The 24,750-nt window shown below is 38.9% G+C and overlaps 1 protein-coding gene across 9 annotated transcripts in view; it reads right to left on the bottom strand.

Moving 5' to 3' along the window:
• Positions 1–236: 236 nt before the first annotated feature.
• FBXL4 (F-box and leucine rich repeat protein 4) overlaps positions 237–24,750 on the bottom strand; it is a 72,021-nt gene continuing 47,507 nt past the window's right edge. For 7 of the 9 annotated variants that reach the window (XM_055713190.1, XM_055713186.1, XM_055713188.1 and 4 more), the window contains 3 exons: positions 21,154–21,225; positions 18,876–19,188; positions 237–9,916 (listed from right to left, as the gene is read on the bottom strand). In XM_055713190.1, coding sequence (XP_055569165.1) covers positions 9,753–9,916; positions 18,876–19,188; positions 21,154–21,225 — 549 coding nt within the window. In that variant the 3' untranslated portion in view covers positions 237–9,752. Of the gene's footprint in view, positions 9,917–10,165; positions 15,755–18,875; positions 19,189–21,153; positions 21,226–24,750 lie in introns of those variants that run through there. The other 2 variants (XM_055713193.1, XM_055713192.1) reach the window with 2 other exon arrangements.

Genomic DNA, 24,750 nt, shown 5'->3' with positions numbered 1-24,750 from the left:
AGCTGTTTTGGGCAGCAAAGCATCTTTTTTGTGTAAGGCACTTAGTTCTATGTGCTTTCACAGGGCTGCTTATTAAACAATAACACATTTTCCTAAAAAAAAGTTCTCACAAATTTAAACATACAGGGTAGTTTATTTCAAAATGAACAGTGATAAAAGTATGACCAAACTGTTCCTCTGAATCCATCATATTTTGTGTTTTAATTCATTGTTTTTTAAAATGAATGCACAGAAGGTCAATGAATGTAGATAAATAATTTATTTTTGTTTTATTTATTCATTATTTTATGTACACTTGGTATTTTGCAACACTGTCAAAGGGAAACAAATTAAGTTCAAAGCAAGATAAATATTATAGGTGGAATATATTTTAACACATTTCTGTCATCTCTGAATTAGCAGACACTGACAATTCAGTGAGGTCATTAATTTCAACTTCTTTATACTGGCAGTAACAGAATAAAACTACAGAACACAGTATTATGACATCTTAAGTTATTCAATGTGTCAGAATAAAACAGACTTAATTTACTAAATAGAAGTAATACGTGTGTAAATATGTAACTTTTTAAGAGAAAAAGAAACTATTTTTGAGTTAGCAATATAAGGCATTAGATGATTTTTCCATAATAAATTAAATTGTTTATAAATATTGGGCTAACATCTCTTGTTTTGTGTGTGTTCAAGGAAACCCTTACCTTATACCACAAAAACCTATCAAGTGGCATGAGTCAAAGGTATTCAAACAAGGAGCCACCAAGTATCCATGCCTGAGCTGTGTCTGCATAGCATAGGCACAAAGACCTTTGGGTTTACACAGAGAGAGAAGATGCAGTAGTCAAATCTGAACAGAAGTGATACGCTAACAATGTACCTTCCATTTACTATTGGTCAAGCAGAATACCAATGGGGGAAAAACCCCATGATTTTGAAACATAATCAAGTACTGTAAGTACAAAAGAAATAAACAAGCCTCAGAGGAGAATATTAAAAACAAATACCCAGAAGACGCTAAGGTCTAGCTAGTACTAACACTGCTAGTACACTAAGAGGAGCACAAAACAAAAAAATGGGGTTAATGCTGAATGTGTACAACATTGAATGACAACACAGAGAACAGATCTGGGATCCAAGATTGCACTTACAGACACAGCTCCTGGAATACTGACTATATTTAGGACAGCAGGGGTGCAAAGTAGTGGATGTTAGCTTTATGGGCCCATGCAGCTTAACATCAGGAAAGAGTCCTGAAAAGGCATCCAGGAACGGCCGCCTGTGTCTCTCACTTTTGGTTTTGCCAATTGCTGCCTTTGCCATGCTTCAAACACGCTCTTATGAGCCTTTCTAACCTAAACCTTCCAACGTCTGTTTCTCAAAGGACCTTAGTTAGGACATTTATTGAAGCCAGTTACAACTTGCATGTTCCTGTACGTTCGCAGCCGCATTTTATACTTTATGGCTGGAACCACCATTACTAGGTGAAGATAACCAACCTCTGTTTGGACATCTCTGCAACACAGTACTGAGATGAACCATCTAAAGGTTAAGGAGCCTGGCAACACAGTCAAGAGCAGCCATCCTCATTTATGCTAATATGAATTAAAACATTTGTACAACCAACGTGCTCCCACCTGCTGCTTGTTACTCCTTTGACTGAAGTTAAATACCCTCTTCCTTCTGCTGGCTTTAATACCCAACCTGGGAGGGTAAAAAAACCCCAACTTTAAACACTCAACTAATAGAAAATAAAAGGTTTTCTACTTTTAGCCAAGATATTTTGTAGGAGCAATCAGATACAGTCCAATTAACAGAGCAAAGAAAGTGGTGGTCTTTGAGAGCAAAGAAAGTGGTGGTCTTTGGTGGAAACAAGAGAACCTAGGGCCTAACAGGGAGCACCAAGGGGTAAGTGACATCTTGCTCTGAATCCACACGTGCCAGGGCAGCACGCGCAGTTCGAGAAGCTAGTTTCCAGTAGAAGTTTTATGTGGTCTACATAGCCCTCAGCTTCTCCAGAGATCAATTCAAGACCTCAATTTAAGACTGATCTTCTGATCTGAATTACCCTATGGAAGAACCTATGTACCCAGAGTGAAGGGACCCTGGGAGACTAGTTTCCTAACTTTAGTACCTACCCAAGATAGTTAAAATTAGATGATACAACTATCCTCCAGCTATAGAAAATGTGCTTAGAGGCAATTATCCCTTTCGTCCTTCTTGACTTGTTATTAAAAAAAGGCATAATTTGCTTCTAGTGCTTACTGGCATAGCATACATAGCAGAGCCATTTACAGACAGTGTCCAGAACTGTTCCCTCTATTGCTGCTCTGCCACCTTTTACAGAAATTAGTCCCTCTAAAAGGTAACCCTGTAGAAGTTTGTTGTAACATTACTCAAACTCCTACCATTCCAGCAGAAAACAGAGCATAGTATTAAATTATAAATACCATGCAAGTATTCTGTTGCTGGTTATTTAAGGGGGGGCAGGGCAGGGAAAGACCTATTATTTTTAAATAAATCCAGATGTTGGCTTCAGGTATTTAAATTTGAGGGCCTGGAGATGCCATTCCTTCTCACCCACACAGAGGAATAAATGTGAGCAGGAAATTTCCCCAGGCAGTTCACGCACCTCACTTGCAGAGATCAGGCCAGCTTCCACACACCCCAGTTACACGCTCTGCCTGGTAAGGAGATGAATGCAGAGTGCCACAAGGCGCTGAAGAGCTGCAGTGGCTTTATGCTCACCAGGAAGATCCAGAATGAGACCATCACATTGATTTGACTAAGATGGCTCAAGGGACAGCTGGTAGTTACAACTTGTCTGTATGCAAAAGTTAAATCAGAAAGCGTCAAGTCCCCCTGCAAATGCACCAATTCCTGGTTATTTTAATTCACTTTCAGTAACTACTCCAATGTAACTCCAAGCACAGACTACCCATTAGTTTCCAAATTACAACCAGAACAGCTGTTTTTAATTTGCCTCTGTTAGTTTCAGAACAGTGTATACATGCAGAAATCTGTGGCACTAAAGAGACTGAGGTCTGAGAGAGCCCATCCCCTGACGGTGAGCAGATGACGGTACTACCCAACAGCTCCTGACAATGGTATAATAGTAAATAAATACAAAAAAGATGGGAATTCACCACAATTATAACAGTAGCTCCCTTACAAGCTCAGACAGTTCAGTGTTTCATAAGCTTTGTTCTCTTTTTCACCTGAATTCAAGTTTTCATGTTTTGATACTAGGAACAGTTAACTGCTATACTCAGTTTCCAATAGAGTAAGCAGAAACAACTAGCATGTAAGCCATGGTAATCCCAATTTATGGTAAGATCTATGTAACTAAATACTAAAAATATGCAAACTAATCTGTTCCTGATGTTTTATAGACAACACAGTTTCTAAGCAGAAACTACTGTCAGTACCCAACAATAGGGATATTTATCTTAGTCCTTGGTCTTTCAGACTTAGGAGGGATAGTAATACTTCCGTAAATTACTAATGTGTTTGGCACATGCATGTCAAGAACACCGCCACCATTTTATTTTAGTAAGGTACATTTAAATTTTCTTACTAACCTAAACCAAGGAAAATGTTACTTCTCTTAAAATAATAAAAAAAGAAAATTAACAATGAGCTTGTGACTGTTCTCAACATCACAAGTTTCTTAGAACAGGTATTATTTCTTTTCCCTCTCCCTACCACCTTCAGCGATCAGTACACTGAAGCAAACGGAACAACCAAAGAGCAAGACTCAGGTCACAGAACATAGAACACACAATAATGGTTGAGGTTGGAAGGGACCTCTGGAGGTCACTGCTCAAGCAGGGCTACCAACCCAGGACCATGTCCAGACAGCTTTTGAGTATCTCCAAGGATGGAGATTCCACAGGCTCTGTTGGAAGACTTGTGCTAGAGCCTGGCCACCCTTACTATAAAACATGTCATCTTGTGTTCAGACAGAGTCTCCTGTTTCAGTTTCTGCCCATTCCCTCTTGTCCTGTCCATGGGCACCACTGAGAAGGATCTGGCTCCCTCTTCTTCATTCCCTGCCTCCATCAGGTATTCCTATACATTGACAACATTTCCCCTGAGCCTCCTCTTTACCATTTTTACCCCAAAACTGCAGGGTTTTGTCTTCCAAAAAGGACCAATTACAAACGCAATTAAGTCTTATATGTGTCTGTGTGTGCACACACAAAATCATTTCAGAGTTTAACAAAAAATGCAGCTGGGCAGTGGTAGGTGAAAAAAATATTTTCGTGTAGTTCATAAAAATGAAACAGACATCAAGAATTACTGTATGAGCACATACACAAAAAGTCACTATGAAGTGCATCTAAATGCTAAATCTTGACTTAAGTATGAGCATGCAAAATTATACGGGAAACTGAATTTCTGGGAAGGTAACAGCTGATTAGAACAATGCAGTTATTTTCCTCATGTCTATAAATAGCTCTGGCCACCCTTTCATGAGTTTCCACATAAATCTGCTTAAGTCCCCTTTGTTCCTTTCTCAACTTTCTTGACATTTGCATTTCTTCAGTATCCAAGGGAAAAGAGAGCGCTTTCCAAGAGCTGATGCTTTTTTATTTGTTTGTTTGTTTTTAGAAAAGGGGAACAAAACATGCAAGAGAAAAACGTCGTTCCTCACAAAGGATCCCCTCCAATTTAGGATGTCTCCCCCATTTATCATTCTTAAACAAGAACAAGACAGCAAGAAACTACAGCTACATAACTCAGCGTAACACCGCTTAGTCGATTAGCTAAAAAGGAAAAGCTCACCACTGCCTGCTGTTACTGAGGCTGAAACTTCTTAAAAAGAGCCACCTCTTGCCAAGGCCCTTCTCTGAAGATCATGAAGATTTGTAACACACACAAACTCACGCCTCAGCCCTTCCTAATGTCAGTTATCACCAACTGTCCCATGCCTGGTAATATTTAATAAAGAGCCCTTCTTGGATTTCATTACCAAGTCAGAAACCTAAAAATCATAGAAATCCCCTCAGTGAAGGGCAAATAACTTCATTTGGGAAAAATGCTGACTGTGTCTAACACAGCATGTACAGACACGTTAAACCAGGAATTTCTAGCCTAGTCATTTCAAAAGCCACAACTTACGGAATCATTGCAAAAGAGTAATAAAGAACATCTAAATCAATGTATAAAGTCACCCCCACACTCCATATAATAAAATGCTACATTTTATCTAGTTCTTGTAAATTTAGTAGTCCTGCAAATGTAACATGGGAAACATATCCCGTAAGATGCAATAAGTACACACAATAACCAGGACTAAACATACGCTTTTTGCAAATGCACAGTGGGTAACATTTCTGATGACAGGAGAGCAGTTAAACTAGTCATAGTCTTAATCATAGCAATATGAAAGATTATCAAAATAGCTGTGAAATATTAATTATGTTTGCTTATTAATTTCATGTATTTACAGAACTATACATATAGCCAGTTAGGTACATGAGATGTCAGAACAGGGAAAGGGGATGCATTTCCACATTAAAAAAAAAAAAAAAAAAAAAAAAAAAAGATATTCTACAGGTACTGGCAACAGACTCAGGGGCAGAAGTAGATCCTGGCATTTAAAACACTGACTTTTCAAGTTGTCGGTATCTCTTCTAATTTGCTTCTCTCTGTAAGGATTTTGGAAGATTTTGAGCTTTGGGAATGGATGTTGTTCTGGTCTTGTTTTTTGATATTCCAAGACAGGTAATACAGTGCTGGATGGAATTAATCTCAGTCTAGTATTCTAAAGCCAAGTATCTAACCTGAGCTAAATCATGGCTTCCACAGCCTTCAGAGATGCTCTCCAGAATATGATACATTCTACTTTCCTTAAGTATCTACCTCAGGAGGAGATTATTAGCTCTCTAGATTCCTCAAACTAGATTTCTAACTTTCGGATAGCTGACATTCTGCTCACTGTGTACCACAATTATGAGAAATCTTGTATCCAGAAAAGCTGGTATGAGAGCTCCAAGGAAAGAATCAGGCAGTAAATACAGGGCTATTTTTTTTTTTTCTTCCCCTGAAACTTGGAACTCCAAGTACATGGGAATTATAAGGTCCAAACTTCTATGCAAAACTGTTCTTCCTGCTCAGTCATGTAGTTAATCATGTGCATAATTAAAACAACAGAAACCCCATCCATTTCTGTAGAGCTACCTAGCCAGACAGCTCAGAATTATGAATACAAGTACACTATTGAATGAAGCCTTCAAGGGTTGGGAAGATGCTTTCAATGGCAAAATAATCATATTAATTTTTTAAATGACCAAAAGAATGACATATCTAGCTACATGCCATCCCACACCGATTTCATACAGATAGTATTGAAGCTCCCATTCAGTTTAAGAACACGAGCACTTCAGAGAAAGCTTCTTTTTTTCTGGACACATTAGCAATGTTTTTTTTTAACATCTATTGCCAAAGTGCATCTTTTACAATGCTTCAGAAAGACAGACAAGATTAAAAAAAAGGGAATATCCTTAAAAGCAGAATTTATATAACATGACTGAGGGATGGTCTAGTGTTGCAGATGACCCAATTCCAGGATGATTTAAATTCCTCCAACCGAGGAATTGCCATCATTCATTTTGGATTCAATGAAACTAGAAGTTTCCCTCTATATGACTGCTTCACAAGGAGACAGTCCACAGCAGTTATTGGACTTTGCATTCACACTCTACCATACCCTGTAATACCTTTCACATTTAGACAAACCAAAAGGCACTTCGGCAAAGCAACAGAGGAACTCAAGCACACCTCCCACAGGCTTTTCCTGCTGCATGGGTGGAGAGGAACTCAGTCTCCAGGTACAGTAAAACAAGAGCTGAAAACAGAACTGCTATGAAACATCTTTTGCTCTTACATTCACGTCACAAAGTAATTCCTACATGAAAACCTTTGAGATTTATACATAAAAGTACCTACACACATACAAAAATTTTTCATGTATATACATGTGTGTGTATATAATTTATACATACATATGTATAAATAGATATACACACAAGTATAAAATAACAGAACTAAAAAGACAGCAATCTACTGTTGCTTCTTTGTGATGTATAAGGAAGGTCTAAAAGCATGTTCTCTTTATCCTGGATATTAGAAATGTCAGGTCTGGTCTGTCTTCTCATTGCTGGAAGGCTTCTTGGGTGTACAAAGCCACACCTAAAACAGCTTCTTACCCTCTGACTGAAGGTTAAAGCCTGCAACTATAAATGGAAGTCTTTCACAATTATTTCTCAGGTATTTGAATTATGTGTTAGCAATAGCTAATTTTTAAATAGTCCAAACAAAAAGTAGACTTCAATTTATCTTTCAAGTGACAATAGAGAACTCCTGACAAAACCAAACAGAAGGCACAACATAAGAAAAAAAAACCCCTTTAGTATGGAAAAAAAAGTCAACTTAAACCTCCTTTATACTACCTAAAAAGCAACCGAGAATTAAATCCTTTACACATACATGATTACAAAAGCACTTATTTGATTCACTGATGCTGTAGAAGTAAAACTGCATTATTTACCAAGTTTACCAGTTTGAAGGCACAATGGCTATCACTTCATCCACATCCCATTCTATTTACAGTGAAAACCAAAGATACATCTCTAAGAAAAAAAGGAGATAAACACAGATGCACCCTGAGAAGTGAAATTTCACAACAAAAACATTAGTTTTGAAATACTGTTCTTTGTAAACTCCCATTACCTAAACCTGTGTTCTCCTAATAACTAGAACATTTATATGCAATTACAATGAAAAATATTACTTGTAAATAAATAAAAAAAGTTACAAGTTAAATTCCCAGAAAATCAACCCAAACCTGATTGAAAGAAATGAGGTCTCACAGAATTACACCAAAGCTGACATCATCAATGTGGTGGGGGAAAACAAAGGTAAATCAATCTATAAAAATCTCCAACAATGTCCAGTTCTCTGATTTAAAAAAAAAATATATAAAAAGGAATGGAATGGCATAATCCTGTTGGAAATCCCATAGTGCCATCTGTGTGGAGGAAAATTCAAAAAGCCAACTGTGCATGCCCTTCTTTGGGTTTGGAATTCCCAAAAGATTCTGTAAAATTTAAAAAAATTGAAGAAAAATGTCTTCCTATAAAATTGATAAATGTTTTGTAGCTGATTCATGACATGGTTTACAAAGTATTGGCACCAGCACAGAGTTCAAAGCATTCATACAGGAGTCACAGACATTGTCAAATCTTTAATGATTTGTAGCAGTCCTCTAGTAGCAGTCGGTTATTTACTGTGTAAACTGAAGTATTCTTTGCCAGTGATCTTCAGTGTAATCTTTTATTTCTGCCAGAAAAATATTTTCCTTCTTATTCCAGTAGCTAGTAAGTGCCATCAATACAAGAACAGTGGAACAAATATCAAATGGCAGCATGTATTTTGTGGTCCGTACTCATCAACAATGGCTAAAAAGGTAAAATTCTAAACTCAAACTGTACATAGCAACATACTCTATCAGTGGCACTCAACAAGGAAAAAAAAAAAAGAAAAACTTCATCCAAGAAAGTGCAAAAGGAAGAAACCTCCAGAATTTGTCCATCAACACAGTTTTCCTTCTCTAGAGGCTAAACAGTGTTAAAGAGAGACAGTGCAATAGTACTTTGAGCGATCGCCTTTTGGAAAAGCAAAAAAGACCCCACAAAACCAGAACAAATCCAATACTAAGTTTGGTGATTATTAAATCACCAAATCATATTGTCCTTGTTACAAACCCACTATATTTTCATTGCTGTTTTACCGAACAAAGATGTTTGTTTTAACACTTGACAGTAGATTTGATGTCAGTGTAAGGGACAGTTGGTAATTTATTATCCTACATTCTATTTTTTACGGTACTCTGCATGAAAAGCAGATGTATCACAAATCAAGTCTTGACCATGACAGAAATTTGAAAAGAAAATTGCTCTGGGGTTTTCTACACATTACCAGTTACAACACTAAGTACCTGGCTCAAACTTTATATCCAATACCAAGAAGCAGCTGGCAATTTTCCCTTTCATTTCTGCTCTAAGTTCAGGTGGAAGGTTCTTGCATTTATCTGTTGTGTCACTTAGGCTGGACTTTAAGACATCACTACATCTATCCCAGGTGGAGGAAGGGAGAAAAATGCATCAGGTACTTTTGTCTTCTTCATTTTTTTGGAAATCAATTGTGTCTTCAATCCATTCTTATACAAGTTGAAGAGGTTTTTAAACAACTAATTATAGGTCAGATCATAACATCTTATGCTGCAGGCCAAACTAGTATGCTACAGTATCTGTGTACGTATATACAAATAGAACTGTATACATTTACGTATACACACACAAACATACATGTAAAAAGGAAGCACCCATCTTTTCCTTACTGGTAAATATTGAACTTCTGCTTTCACCTGGATATTAACATAGTTTATTGTGTGTAACACCTTATATAAAGGGACATTTAAGAAGATGTTATTAATTTTCTTCTCATTAAAGCCACATATATGGCTGCTATAACATACAGTGCCACCAATTAACACAGAGTAAAACAATTCTTAGGTACAATATCAACTCTTTAAGAACTCCATCATACATTTAAATGTATTTTACCCATTTGTGTAGATAATGAATATTTTCCACTATTTCACAGTGGATTTATAGTCTTCTTTAAAAGTCAGCACAAATTTACAGGAAACAACTCTGTCAAACAAACTCCACAGCAGCATATGTAGTGAGTCACTGGGTGAAACTCTTTTTTATGAACACATTAGGGAAGTTGGCATTCAGTTCCAGGACAACTCTACTATCAATCTGTGAACAGAAGGACACATCGAGTAAAGAGAGATCTTTACAAGACTCCAGCAATTTTCTTAAAGATGCAGGGCTTACCATCCTCGTCCCTGTTAAAAGAACAACAAAAAAAAAACAAACCCAAAAGAAATTGTAAAGTTACTGAGAATAGTCTTTTTTGTGTTTTTTTTTTAGCTGCTAATACTATGTCATGAAAAAAATGCTACCATAAAATAATTTTTATTTAGATCACGGTCATTGTTTAACCCCAGCTGGCAACTAAGTACCACACAGCCACTCGCTCACTCCCCTTCCCACCCCCAGTGTGATGGGGAGGACAATCAGGAAAAAGGTAACACTCATGGATTGAAAATTTTAATAATTGAAATAAAATAATATATGGTAATAGTAACAACAATTGTAATGAAAAGCAAAGAGAAGGAGAGAAAGAAAAAACCAACAAGTGATGCACAACACAACTGCCCACCAGCCACTGATGCCCAGCCAGTCCCCGGGCAGTGATCGGCAGGCCCCAGACACACCCACCCCCCACCCAGTTTATACACTCAGCCTGACGTTCTGTGATATGGAATATTCCTGTGGCTAGTTCAGGCCACCTGTCTGGGCTGTGTCCCCTCCCAACTTCTTGTGCCTCTCCACCTTTCTCACTGGCAGGGCCTAAACAACTGAAAAGTCCTTGACTTTGTATAAACATTACCTAGCAACAACTACAAACATCAGTGTGTTATTAACATTATTCTCATACTAAATCCAAAACACAGCATTGTACCAGCTACTGAAGAGAAAATAAACTACCCCAGCCAAAACCAGGACAATTATTTCAATTAGATTTCAAATTAAAAGCTTCTCCTCTAGAGGCAGCGCAGAATTTTTACCTTTAAGACAACTATTGTATTTTCTTAACTCAAGTGCTTAAGTAACTTAATCATTTTCTATTGGGGTCAACTTTACAACTTCAGGTGGAAACTTTGAAGCCAAGTACTCAAAGCCACAAGACCTCCCAATGACCAAATGATGGGCTTCAGCAGCAAGCAACGCAGTATGCTGCACTTACACTCTCACAGCTCTCCTGCTGACCGCACTGGTGGGTCAGCACAGCACAGGAGCTATTGGGGGCTACTGCAATTCTAAACACATCAGCAAGGCTTCCAGGACTCTACAGTGCAGGGGCACCTGTTCAGACTACCAGTCATACCTATATATACACTAAGTGTAACAGAAAACACACTATTTACCCTTGCTATAAACAAGACCATAGTGACTGAACTTGTAAGTGTCACACAGGGTCAGACTAAGCATGGGATTTGGCCAGAAATCAAATAAATAGGTGTTTATAAGCATGCATCCACACCCCCATTATAAATCTGATGGAAATCTAGTCAGTACAGTCAATGGTGCTTAACACATGATTCAGCTGACTCCGCACTGGTGTATGATTCAGTTGCCTGAAGTGCCTAGCGCCCCTTGGGGCTCCTTACACCGTGTAGAACATCAGCGAGCTGGCAGACAGGACACTGTACCCAGAGAAGGAGATCCATGCCTTATTAGAACAGCTGGAAGCCAGGCAGGTTACTCTAGGCAAGGAAACCAAGCCTGGATGTCTACAGTGGGCTGAACTGCTCATCAAGCTCTCCTGGCTCTAAAACGAGTTTATACATCCAACATGACCATGCAAACCTGCTGGTAGACACTTCAACTTATACTCATCTTGAGCTGAACTGCACCCCAAAAAGCCAACTAGTCCAAGATTTTGTCTATGGCCAGTGCTAATGCTGCTCACCAAAATAAAACCCCAACAAACAAACAAAGTAGAAACAGATTTTTAAAGCAGCTTTTCACTGGTAGATCTTCTCAACTGCCCAAAATTATCACTTTAGGGATTGTTGAAGTTACCTTTCATGAATGCTACTACTTTTCTGAACTTCTGTATACTTATAGCCTCTTCACATGAGTTCTACAGTTTAATTATATAATGTTAAAAAAAGAAAAAAAAAAATCAGCTTTAAAACCACTACCTATTAATTGCAATAATTAAGGGGCAATAAATCATAAAGCAGCAGTGAGAGATCATTCCCAGTTCACTACTTCCACATCACTCATAATCCTATAGATATCTCTTCTGTTTCCTCAAGGCTGTGTTTTCCAGACCCTTTTGCATCTCAGATGACCCCTGTTGTCTTCTTTCTGCACTGATTTACTACTTTTGAAATCAGATGACCAGAACTGTACAGTGCACTAAACACAAAGTCATTAATTGTATAATGAACTCTTACGGCATTTTTCTACATTTCTTTCCTAAGACATCCTAACTTTCTCTTTGTCTGTTAGAATGAAGCTGAGCAATGAGCTGATGTTTTCCAAAAACTGTCCACAGATCTTTCCTACAAAAGAGTTAACTAATATAAAGTCACCTCTCTATATGCTTAGTTAATGCAACTTGCACTCAATGGAACAGTTTTCCTCCTGCTTTATCATCTGTTCACTAAGTATCTTAAGATCATTCTGCAGTTTTTCAGTATTAAAATTCTTCGGCTTGAGATTTTTCTACCCTGACTACTTGTGCATGACACTCTGGTACAGCATTATTCACCCCTTTGCATGGATTACTTATAAGCTGATTAGTACTGACCCTTGGTGACCACAGACATACAGTGTGAAAAGAGAGGATGCATTCTTGTCCTGCCATCTTTCCCTTGAATCACTCATAAAGACAGCTAAGTTATAAAAGCAGAACAACCTTGTCTAAAGCTTTTGAAAAGTCCTCTGTGGACTGGATCAGTCCTCACCTTCACCAAGAACTCCAAGGAATTCTAAGACTAGAGAGGCATAACTATACTATCCTCACAGGGATGCAGCTCTCTCAAAATACCATAATGGCCTTCATGTCCACTGACTGACTGACTTTCTTATGGTTGCAACTGGTTTACACAGACCAAAAGACAATTTTACTGTTTTGTAGCTTCCAAACTGTGCCCTTCACAGAAGACTGTGCCATGTTTGTAACGCTTCGCTCCTCTAGCACTGAGGCTGATTTAAGTGCAGATCACACACCAGGAGTAAGACTTCCACAGCCCTGTATTTGAGCTCATTTAGAACTGCTGCATAAATACCATTTAGTCCTAACAATTTATTATTGTTCAATGTATTGATTTGTTCAAAAGCCTTCTGTATTGGCATTCTAATTTAAGGCAGCTTTCCAGGCTAATCTCCTGGAAAGAACGGCTCTGATGTAGCAGCCTACTTGATCCCCCTTGCCCTGAACACTAATGAACGGACAACAGTCCTCCTCCAACGACCTTCTTGTATCTGAGTGATCCTTCACAACTGGAGTATCTAATAACCCCAGTAACTCTCTTGTAAACTTCTAACGTATCTGAAATACATTTTTAGCATTCACCTTCAGCCAATGGCTCCTTAATATCTCATACTGCCTTACTATGATTTTGTTTCACTTTCTAGAGTTCATCTTCCTATTTTCCTTCTCTGAACGAGATTAATTTCCAGAAAAATGCCTCTGTTTTCAGTTGTCTCCTGTACTTTTCTGCATAAACAAGGAGGTATCTAAGTGTGGTCTTCACTTGTTCCATGGTAGGTTCTCAGATTAGTTGCTTTGAGACATCATTTAACATCACCCCAAAGCAGTCTTTGCTATCATATATAATCATAAATTTTACCTCACTTACACGTAGGTAATAAGATAATAAACATTATTATTGCCATTTTTAATACCTTATTATTATAGAATCACTGTCACAACTATCTGGTGCTTGATGAAACAGTCCTATGGCCATACATAGAAATTCTGTAATACACTTTACTTATTCACTTCACTTGATCGTAAGTTTTATTATTGTACCACTGTCCTACCATCAGGATCTATTCTACTATTCCAACTGAAACTCTAGGAACAACACATTATGCTACTCATCTTTTTTCCACCAAGCCTTAAAATTGCTACTGCATCAGTACCCTCATTTAAAGCCACTCTCATTTACTCATTACAGCTTATACGCCTCAAGATCCAAATGCGTGTTTCTACAGAAATGCTAGATCTAGATGCCTTGCCACAGAATTTTTGTGTAGGATGTTCTGCATTCCTTCCCACCTGAACTTCAACAGTTCTCCTACCATTTCAACTAACATTAAGATTTTTAATAGATTTGTAACTAAGTAGGCCATCCTAAACTACATGTTTTACTGCACCCATTTCTTTTTTCCTCCTCAGACTTAAAATTTTATGTTAGAAAAAAACTTTTTCTAAAAGCTAAGAATGCCAGCAATCTGGCTGGGGTTTTGTCATTAACACCAGAGGACAAACAGACATGATCCACAGTCTTACTTTCATTTATACAATGTACAATTAGTGATATATCTTTCTTAACAGCATATTGAAAAGCATTTCAGAAATTTAATACAGCACATTCTCTTGTGCTTTTGAAAGACTGACAATGTATTCTGCTAGTTACCTACATAGTGCATTTTTCTAGAATCCAGAGGCTTTTGGACCTTTGTTATTTACTACAACTTTTCCTACCTGGACTAGTTGTCCATTTTTCAGAATAAATACAAAGCCAATACATTAAAAGCTGCTATTTCATTTTTTTTAGTTCATTCTCTGGAAAAATTCTCTGGTATCGCCTCTGCAAAAGGCAATTCTGAGTATTAATTTCTTTCCTAGAAAAATTATGTTTATTAGCTGTAAATGCTTTAATTTATATCTAATCAGCAATCCTGGCGAACTGGGGAGAGGTCCCAGAAGATTGGGGGTTAGCCAATGTGATGCCCACCTAGAAGGGCAGGAAAGAGGATCCAGGGAACTACAGAGCTGTCAGCCTGACCTCGGTGCCAGGGCAGGTTATGGAGCAGGTCGTCCTCGGTGCCGTCATGTGGCAGGTACAGGACAACTGCAGAATCAGGCCCAGTCAGCATGGGTTTATGAAAGGCAGGTCTGCTTGACGAACGTGATCTCCTTCCATGACAAGGTGACCTGCCTAGTGGGTGACAGAAAGGCTGTGGATGCTGTCTGCCTGGACCTTATGCTTAAATGTGGTGCTTCGGGATGGGCTTGGCAGTCCTGGCTTAATGGTTGAACCTGAAGATCTTAAAGGTCTTTTCCAACCTACATGATTCTATCACATATGTAAGTCTTCAAATTCTAGACCCGTTCAGGAAACCTGTGTATGATGGCTATAAAAACTGCCAGAGCACCAGTTTCTAGGGCAAGGAATACTACTACTACTACACCAAATAATATTTAAGAGTAGAGACCCTGAAAGTAACTAGCACTACTCCCTCAAACATTCTTACTTTTCCTTTCCTCCCCTAGACCAGCCAGATTAGTTTTTTATTCTTTACATTTTATTTGATCTATTGCACACAACTCAAATTCAAAATTTTAAAACGCTACACATTTTCATGTTTGAATTGACTAACTTACATGTTGATGCTCTCAAGATAAAGCTGAAAATTTTGACAGCTGGCAAGGGGGCAGTTAGGTTTTCTGTTGTTCAGGAAGGTGTGGGAGGTGTTGGTATGCAGATAGGAATACATGAATTTTGTGGTAACAAGGGTGTCTACCTTTCATTACTCTTTTTGTGAAGGACAGAAACAATCAGGACTTTTGAGGAGCAAGGTTAAGATGATTTATTCTTCACCCTTGCCAGCAGTTGGTAGCTCCACAGCAACAGAACTGAGCAGCTGCTATGATGTACAAGAAAAGCTTTTGACACTGCCAATTTAAGTTGTCATCCAACTCCTCACATTGGTCAATGCTGATCACAGACTGAAGACTAGTTTTTTAACTGCAGGTGTAGATGTGTCCACTTAGCTTTTGACAGCACTGGATGAGGTACTCCATCACTACAAAACTGTCAGATGATCACAGCTGGATCATTCTACTGCAGGGTAGAAACCTGCCATGTCAGTCACTGGAAAAGATATGGGCAGAGAAGGAAATGATACTTGTAAGGAGGCAACTCAGTATGTAATGGGCAAAAGAAAGCTCAGAACTGTGGTTTGAAGAAGCACACCCTCACGTACTCAGTGACACATCTGCATCATGCTTCCTCTTCCAAATTGTATTATAACACAGCGGGGATATGGATCCAACCCATGATTTATCTTTTTAAACAGAAGTTTACTTTCCAAAGTATGTTTTACACACCAAAAACACAGCTACCCATCAAACAATGCTTTACATGGACCAGTAAGTTTATGAAGCCCTTGAAAACTGGCAATTTTCTAGAGTCCTCTGATTACCAAACCATAATGGTAAAGGACAGATGGGTAGCAAGCCCCAGGACCTACCCCCTGAAAACAGCATCCAGGGTACAATAACATTCATTTTGTAATACTTAAAGAAACAAGACACAGTTCAACCAGATTTATTTCAGAGGCTTAGACTCCTCTAGTCCCGAAGCTATTGTGATGATAAATAACCTGTAACTGAAACAAGAAGTTTTCCCTGAGAAGTTTATAAGTTCTAACAACTGCAGAGAGAAACCAGCACAGTATTGTCAACACTGGTGACCACAGTGCAAGGTAAGACATTCTGATCCCTACTTAGGTAAAGTGTCTGCATGCAGCAAAACCCCTCAAGCTCTTACACAGCTTTGTCGAAGCAAAAGAAGTTCTCTTACAGCATGCACTGTTAACCTAGCAGCAATACTTCTACGCCCTTCACAATGCATGTAAAAGCCAGACATTTCTGTACTTGGGAGATGACAAAGGATATAATGAAAGCACCACTCATTCATTCATATCACAGGGAAGACCCACTGTTCAAGGTGACTCTTGCAAAGCTGAGCACTGACCTCAGGCCTTGAACAGCTTCAGGCCTGTTGTCACACTTCTTCAGAAGGACAAAAACACATTAAGCATTTATGTAGCTTATAGTGACTGGATGGCCCTACATCAGCTGCCAAAAGTTAGAGCACACAGAGATTTATTACTTTCTTGGTACTCGTGCACTGTGAGAGACTAGCTCTTCAGTTCAGATAACAGAGACTTCTGCACTTACATGGGAACACCTGACAACTCCAGCTCCAGATGACCCGATGTGGTTTCTACTTGACAACTCTTTCTTTTAACCACAGACTGTAATGGTTCCCACAATCAGACAAAGAAATGAACACAGTTTCCTTGCTGCTGCCAAAAACATGGGGTAACTCCATCACATATATCACATAACCTAGTAGTGACTCCTTTACAGCAGAAAACAACCTTTTTTTCACCATACTAAGTACTCCTCTGAAGGAAGAAAGTGAGGTCTGGAAGGTCGGTATTAAGGTTTTTGGTAAAATCTTGCAGGTAATTCAACTGTATATTCCCTGGACAGCATTTATCTGAACCTAACACGTAGTCTCACTGGGAAAGGTTGACTACAAATCCACTTGACTCAGGAATACTCTTAAGCACCCAGGGAACAGAAAAAAAAATAAATCCCTTTTCCACATTCACATATTTTTACACAAAAACATCAATAAAACGTCAAACTGAATTAAAACATGAATTCAAATACTGAAGAAGTATGGCAACAAGCCTTCACTGCTGGTAGAGAGGCAACAGAAGTAGTAGACTATCTGTAGGCTTAACACAGCCAAGGTATTCATTTTGGGCAGCCTCTGGTGTAATGAAAAGGTCAGACCACTTTGTGAGCAGACACAACGCCATTGTAACAGAAAAGCATGGAAGTGGGTGGCCAGGAGAACATACATGTTTATGAAAGACTTCATTCACTACACTGTTTGGAAATTTTTCATGTCTGAATAGGGAAATGTGCCCTTGATCTAGCTACAAAACAGATTCCCTTAAGGATAGGCAAAGCACATTACCTCCTGTGGACATCTACATCAAATCTCTACAATTTGCACTAGGTGGAGTTAAGTTTTTATCTGTTCATCCCCCTTTCCCATGTTGGTCAGAAGGCAACTTTCTCAGTCAGAGGTCAGTCAAACCATATTTCACGATAGAATAGTGTACTAGCTATACTGGAGTGACAATCCGAAGCCATATGGTAATATTTTTTGTAACCAGATATGCCATTAAACAAACTTGCTTGGAACATTATTCGAATTGAGGGCCTTCAGTTCTTTTCAGCATCTCTCTCAACCTATATATAATATTTTTGTTAAAATTATTAAGTATTAAAAATACACAGTGCAGCTACTTTATTCCCTTTCATTTAAATCTTCCTTTTTCAACTAACCCTGTGAAAATAAGTCAGTAAAAGCATAAAGATATTTCTCTCATATTGAGTCACAAATATCCCTGCTGTCCTACATTATTTAAAAAAGAAAACCTCATGTTCCACCACAAAAGTAAGTTCAGTATCATGCAAAACTACTTTTCTCAAAGTCCTTACTCAAGAGTCTATATTTACTTTAGATTTCTAAAAATATTTTAAACTATAGAATCTGCAGAGGATTAGAAATTTCAGATTTGCTATGCTTTTTGCCCCTCATCAGTTCCTTTCCACCTCACTAGGAAGTCCAAGTTTTGCTGTTAATTACCTTTTCCTCTTTAATGAGTCAAATTCACTTCCTGGTAAAAGTGACAAAGAAATTCAATATTGCTTGGTGTATCTGTATTGCACAAAAGCAGAAATCTGTTTCTTGATCACAGACTCACACTGGAAATATACTTTATCAGACTTCACAGAAATAAAACAATAAACAGAAGCAGAAAGAAGGATAAGAAATTGGATCTTCTGACAGTCAAAAAAAAGATTTCAATTAAAAAACCCTAATGGTCACGAAACTAAAAGTTATTGGAAAAATCTTGCACTTAAATCTCAGTTTAAGCAATTCATACTAGAGTAGTCAAATTACATGGTTGGTACAAATCAACTGGATTCTGAGTCAGAAGCTCACTGTGAGTAAAAACTCTGCAGTGAGTAAAACTTCCCTCTTTTTATATGCTAAACCATAATTTTAAGAAATAATTATTTAGAAACATGTATAGAAGACATTTTGTCTTAAGGACTCCTTTTTAATTGCAAGGCTTTTGAGACACAGTAAGATAAATACCGATATTCCCACATTTTCTTACCCAATATATCCAGCTGCTGTAAATGCGTACAGTTAGCAGCAAGCTCCTCAATGTCTGTGTCACACACAGACCTGTTGGCCGTAAGAAAGAGCTTTTGCAAGTTCGGGAGTTTACGTGCAAGGTTTGTGAAACAGCCTGTACTGCTCTGTAATGTAGGGCACCAGCCAAGATCAAGTTCTTCCAAAAGCTGGCAACCTGAAGCCAATTCTGCTATTCCACTTTCAGTTATGTTTTTACATCTCCATAAATCCAGACTGCGAAGCTTTTTGGACTTTGCTCCCATCATGCTTGCTATAAGATCATAGTCTTCAATCTGCAAGGAAAGCAAACACTTTGTTATGTATACCATCTTTCCAGACATACCTAGGTGTTTTAAGATTTACTTGCTAACACACCTACATATTTGTCTTAAGCATTTGTCATTTCTAAAGAGCTCTGAAAATTATTTACTGTAGAATACAGTGAGGTCTACTTTTACTAAAGACAAAATAAATTTCCAATCAACTCCCAGACACAGGTGTTTTTAAATTCACTTAATACTAAATATCAGTGAAAATGCAGTGAAAAGCTTACTTTCATTGAAAATCCCTTTTTTTTTAAATAGTAATTTTTCCTTTAAAAGATGAATAAAACTGTTTTTATGACCATAGGCACTGCAACCATAAACACATGCAGATTGAGGAATGTGCTTATTTCTGTTCTAGGTTGATCAGCTGCTGCATCTCCTTATGGAAGTCTTATTAGTTACCTTGGGCAAGCCAAAAAGACTGAAACAGGGTCTCACTATACAGGCAGAAGGAATAAAATCCACCATCAAAAAATGTGGGAAGACAAAGACTGTTGGAAAAGCATAGTCATACTGACCTCCTCTTCTGCCCATGAGTCAAAGCAGGGAAGGCTGAGATAATTCCGCTTTACTTGCTTCTTGGGACAAACCCAAGCACAAATACAGGGTGGATGAAGAATGGATTGAGGGCAGCCCTGAGGAGAAGGACTTGGGGGTGCTGGTGGACAGAAAGCTCAACACAGCCTGGCAATGTGTGCTTGCAGCCCAGAAAGTCAGCTGTATCCTGGGCTGCATCAGGAGTGGCCAGTGTTGAGGGAAGTGATTCTCCCCCTCTGCTCTCGTGAGACCCCACCTGGAGTACTGCATTCAGCTCTGGGGCTCCAAATCTAAGAAGGACATGGACCTGTTGGAGCAAGTCCAGAGGAGGGCCACGAAGATGATCAGGAGGCTGGAACACCTCTCCTATGAAGACAGGCTGAGAGAGCTGGGGTTGTTCAGCCGGGAGAAGAAAAGGCTCCGGGAAGGCCTTCTAGCAGCCTTCCCGTACCTGAAGGGGGCCTATGAGAAAGCTGGAGAGGGACTTTTTACAAGGGCATGCAGTGGTAGGACAAGGGGTAATGGTTTTAAGCTGAAAGAGGGTAGATTTAGATTAGATACAAGGAAGACATTCTTTACTGTGAGGGTGGTGAGGCACTGGAACTGGTTTGCCCAGAGAAGCTGTAGATGCCCCATCCCAGGAATGTTCAAGGCCAGGCTGGATGGGGCTTTGAGCAACCTGGTCTAGTGGGAGGTGTCCCTGCCCGTGGCAGGGGGGTTGGAACTAGAGAATCTTTACGGTCCCTTCCAACACAAATCATTCTATGATTCTTAAGCTATGAGGAAGGTCAGCTAAGCCTCCGTGACGAGCTATCTGGCATGTGTACCACCAAGGACAGCCGCAAGCCAGAATCCCCCTACACACAGCTCTGACACACACATGCAGTACAGCGCAGAGTAGTGTCCTGCAGGAACTGCTGCAGGAACTGCTGCTGTCCCTGTATTCTCTTTCTTTAAATCAATGAGTGTGCCCAGCTAGTCTATGACTCAAATGGTTTTTGCTGAAAATATTTCTCTCATGATTATTACTGTAGGGCCAGACACAAGCATTAATCTGCTAGGAATGATGATTTGGTCTGAATAAAATAACTAAGTCTTGGTTATTATTTTTGGAAAGAAAAAGCGATCATACATATAAAGAATGCTCAGAAACTTAGGAAGAGGCTGAAGAACTATGAGAAAGCCTATGAGCTATGTTTTAGGCCTGCTAAACCAGTACGCAACCCTTTATCATATGACTGAGCTGCGTTCATCTCAGACTTTTTGAAAGAACATAGTATACTATCAACCTGGCACTTAACATGTCTTTGTGAAACATAAACCCAGACTGAGTTCCAAAGCAAGTGTGTGCGCACACATACACCCACACACATCCCGCGTGGTGTAAGTACTCACCATGACACAGCTGCCCAGGCTGAGGTGCTGCAGCTCGGAGCAGAAGTTCAGAATACTGAGCAGGGCTGTTTGCTGCCACAGGGGAACACATCAGAAGGAAATATGGAAAAGTGAAACAAAGAGAAGAGGTCAATTAGACATTAAAGGCTGTCACTGCATTTCCTGAAATAGAGCACAAAACTCTGTTACAGACACCACAAATGCCACTTAATGAGTCCCTGGGTACTCTACCCATTGATTGGCTTAAAGCAACAGTAATCGTTACAAACCTTTATGCAAGTCACTTTGGATGTGGTTTTGCATTGCCCTGAAGATACCTACATACCCATGACCTATCAACTCATTTCCCACAGGAAAGCTGCTGAAGAAGTGTGGCAAGTTCAATAAGAGGCAAGGCCAGCCTGAAAACACAAAGGGCTGGTGACATACCCGAAGAACAGCAGAGGCTCTGACATTCACTGATCAGCGGCAGTCTGATGGAACTGCCAATATAGCTGCACAGCATCAGGACCAAGCTGGTGACTTTAATGTCAAAGGAGTCTCTGTGCTGACAAGGATGCTGACAACCATTGAGCACCTGTCACTACTAGCATGCAGACTGAAACAGATATAACGTGTATTTTACAGCCATGTTCCTGCCATTTAACATGGCCATTCTTCTCAGTAAGTACTGAACATTGCTCAGCCTGAAATTAGACTGGAACATCAAATGCATCAAGTACATAGCTGTTCTGTTCCACAAGGGAAACTTCACAGGTTTAGGTGTGTTCCTAAGATACAGAAAAGACACTTCTGTCTTGTTTGTAGCCATACTTTGTTTTGTAGTTGGAAATACACGCAGTGCAAATAAGGATGTAGCCTGGGATTCACATCACAAACAGCTGTGCAATAACATCACAAATACTTAAAACATCACTTTGTTAGGACTTTGTAATCTGTATGAGCTTGAAAATGGGAGTAAGTTTCACAATGTATTAACATCTGTGGATTATTACAGAATGTATAACAGCTTCTAGCAGAAAAAAACCCAAGCAATAAACAAGGGGCAAAATAATCTACTGCTATTAAAGGGAATTCCTATAAGAACACTAGTCAACATTTGTACCCACCGTTAGTATAATTTATACAGTTTTTAAAAAATATGTTTACTTGTTTTCAGAAAGCTTACAGTTAAATGCTTTACTTAGTTTCCTCAGTTTGTTATATGAGACTAATAAAATGAAACTTGGCAGGAAAACGATCCTTTGTCCTACCACCATGAAGAAGTATCTGATCCCTTGCATGAAAAAGGCTGGCAGACACAGAACAGAGACATAGCATGGGGTATTCATGGAGACCATTTCAGACATCTAATTTAGGTATCTCCAGGGAGCAATTAGAGACATCCAACACTTGACATGTACGGAACCTCAACTTCCAACTTGGCCTTCTAAGATTTGATTTCCCAAAGGCAGCCTAAAAGTAGACACTATGAGTAAGCCTTCCTCACACGTATCTTTGCAGAGGTCTTACAAAGCCACTGCCCATTTGCTTGCTCTACTTTCATTCATGTTTTTAAACAAAAATGTAGCTAGGGAATTAAATACAAGAGCATAAAAAGTCATTATTAAAAGATAACACTTAAGAACACTTTAAAGCCAGTAAATGTGTAAATACCCAATATGTTTTAAATAATGTACTTACTAAGCAAATACTTCATTTGGATCTTTCAAGCCGGATAAATGAGTAACTCCAAGAGAATGAGACAGTCTTTACTACTGAACTCAGTGAAAGCTATGAGCTTTAGAACCTATTCAGGTGCACAAATTAAAAACAAGATCCCCAAACCCCTCTCTACAAATCTTAAATACCGGAGCTAAATAAATCAGTCTGACTGCACACACAGTTCCAGCCAGGGCTTCTGTAGGTATTCGGGTGACTCCACAGGCAAGCTGAATACCTTGCTGCATTCCACCATGTTTTTTTAGTAATGGTTTCCAGGCTGGGATATAAACATTGGCCTGAAAGGATGATTAGAAGCAGCAGTATCTCTCCTTAATTGACATGAACAGTGCAAAAGTAAACAGTCACACTGAACAGGTTTGTAGGATGTGAGATCAATTCCATACTTTCTCTTCTTCAGACAGAGGTGAAATAGGTAGGAAGACTAACAGTCATAGTTATCTTGATTAGGTAACTGAGCTACTTTTGTTAACTTGGACAGCAAACTGATGCATCTCTCAATACTTTTTTTAGTTCCTCTCTAATTTGAGACAGTCCTCTTTGTATTGATGTGCAGCAAGCTCACATTTTCAAAGGTCTTTTCACAACCTATAAAACCTGAAGTATTATTTAAACCAATTATTTTTAAAAACCCAAAAAATTTAAAAAAACCATTATGAGCACGGGTAATAGAAAGGAGCTTGGTAGAACACCATGTCGTACTACCACAAATCATGCCAAGTCAAGCCCAAGAATGAACAACTGCTTACTCAACATTAATTATACTGCCTATATGAATTCTTCTTCTGGGGTGCATACATGCCTACATACAACAAATCAGTTTTCTTTCAGAAGCAGTGTCTGTTCTTCTGTAACAGGTGGGGTTTGCATATGTCAGGAAAGAAGAAAAAACCCTTTGTGCGTGCCTAGTTGTGCCTCTGTCAACTAAGAATCTAGGTGGCAAAAGACATGAAAATAGCAGGAGAGAATGGCAGCTCACATGCCCTACATCAGAATACATATGCACTACATATAGAAGGACTATCATTGTAGTAACCTGTTTCAAGCCACCTGTACAATTCATCTCATTTGCAACACAAGATGAGCGGTCCCTATTTAAGCAAAGGAGAAGAGCAAGGAAATCATCTGACCCTTAAGCTGAAACATAGGCCAAACTTCAGATGTTCGAGTGCTTTACAAGAGGAGCTGAGGGGCCACCTAAACTCTGATTCTGTGAGCTTTTACCTGAAGAGAGTTCAATTTCACTTTCTCAGCCAAATGGAGACAGTCAAATCAAAGACTACCCATGTAATAGCATTCTTGAACCTAGTAGCCAAGACATGTATAGTTTGGCAATTTTTTCAGTTTTCCCTGAAAGGAAAAACTTTATAAAGGTAAAGTTTGGCTTTGTACCTGCTCCCCTTTACAGAGATTGAGAAAAGACAATAGAAAAAGAAAAGAAAGAAAAAAAAAATGTTTAAAATCATAAACAAAGCCACAAAAGACCACGAAACAAAAAAAAAATCCTGCTCTGGAAACAAACAAGAATTCCTTTGTCTTTGTGGAGTAAGGCATGGCATGGCTTCAGTGGTCTACATTTCTTCTGCCATCCAAGATGAAACAAGACCTACTAAAATAATTTTTATACAACAGCACAGACAGCAGGAAGAGTCCAAAGGGGCCAAATAAAATGGTCTACCCTACCTTCCATTCCCAGGCAAGGTGTTTTCAGATGAGGAAAACATACAGTGCAGGACTCTCTAAGAGAGAAGACTGACATCAAGCTCATCAGATGGATATGATACTGTTGCTAAACACAACCTTACAGAGCAGACTCCATAAATATTTTATGGCATTGCAGTTAGCCCCCAGAAAAGGGAAGCATACTGCCTGAGG

This window comes from Falco cherrug, chromosome 6, assembly GCF_023634085.1.
Source record: "Falco cherrug isolate bFalChe1 chromosome 6, bFalChe1.pri, whole genome shotgun sequence".
Classification (NCBI taxonomy): Eukaryota; Metazoa; Chordata; class Aves; order Falconiformes; family Falconidae; genus Falco; species Falco cherrug.
Note: the sequence above shows the minus strand (reverse complement) of the source record. Positions and strands in the feature narration are given on the sequence as shown.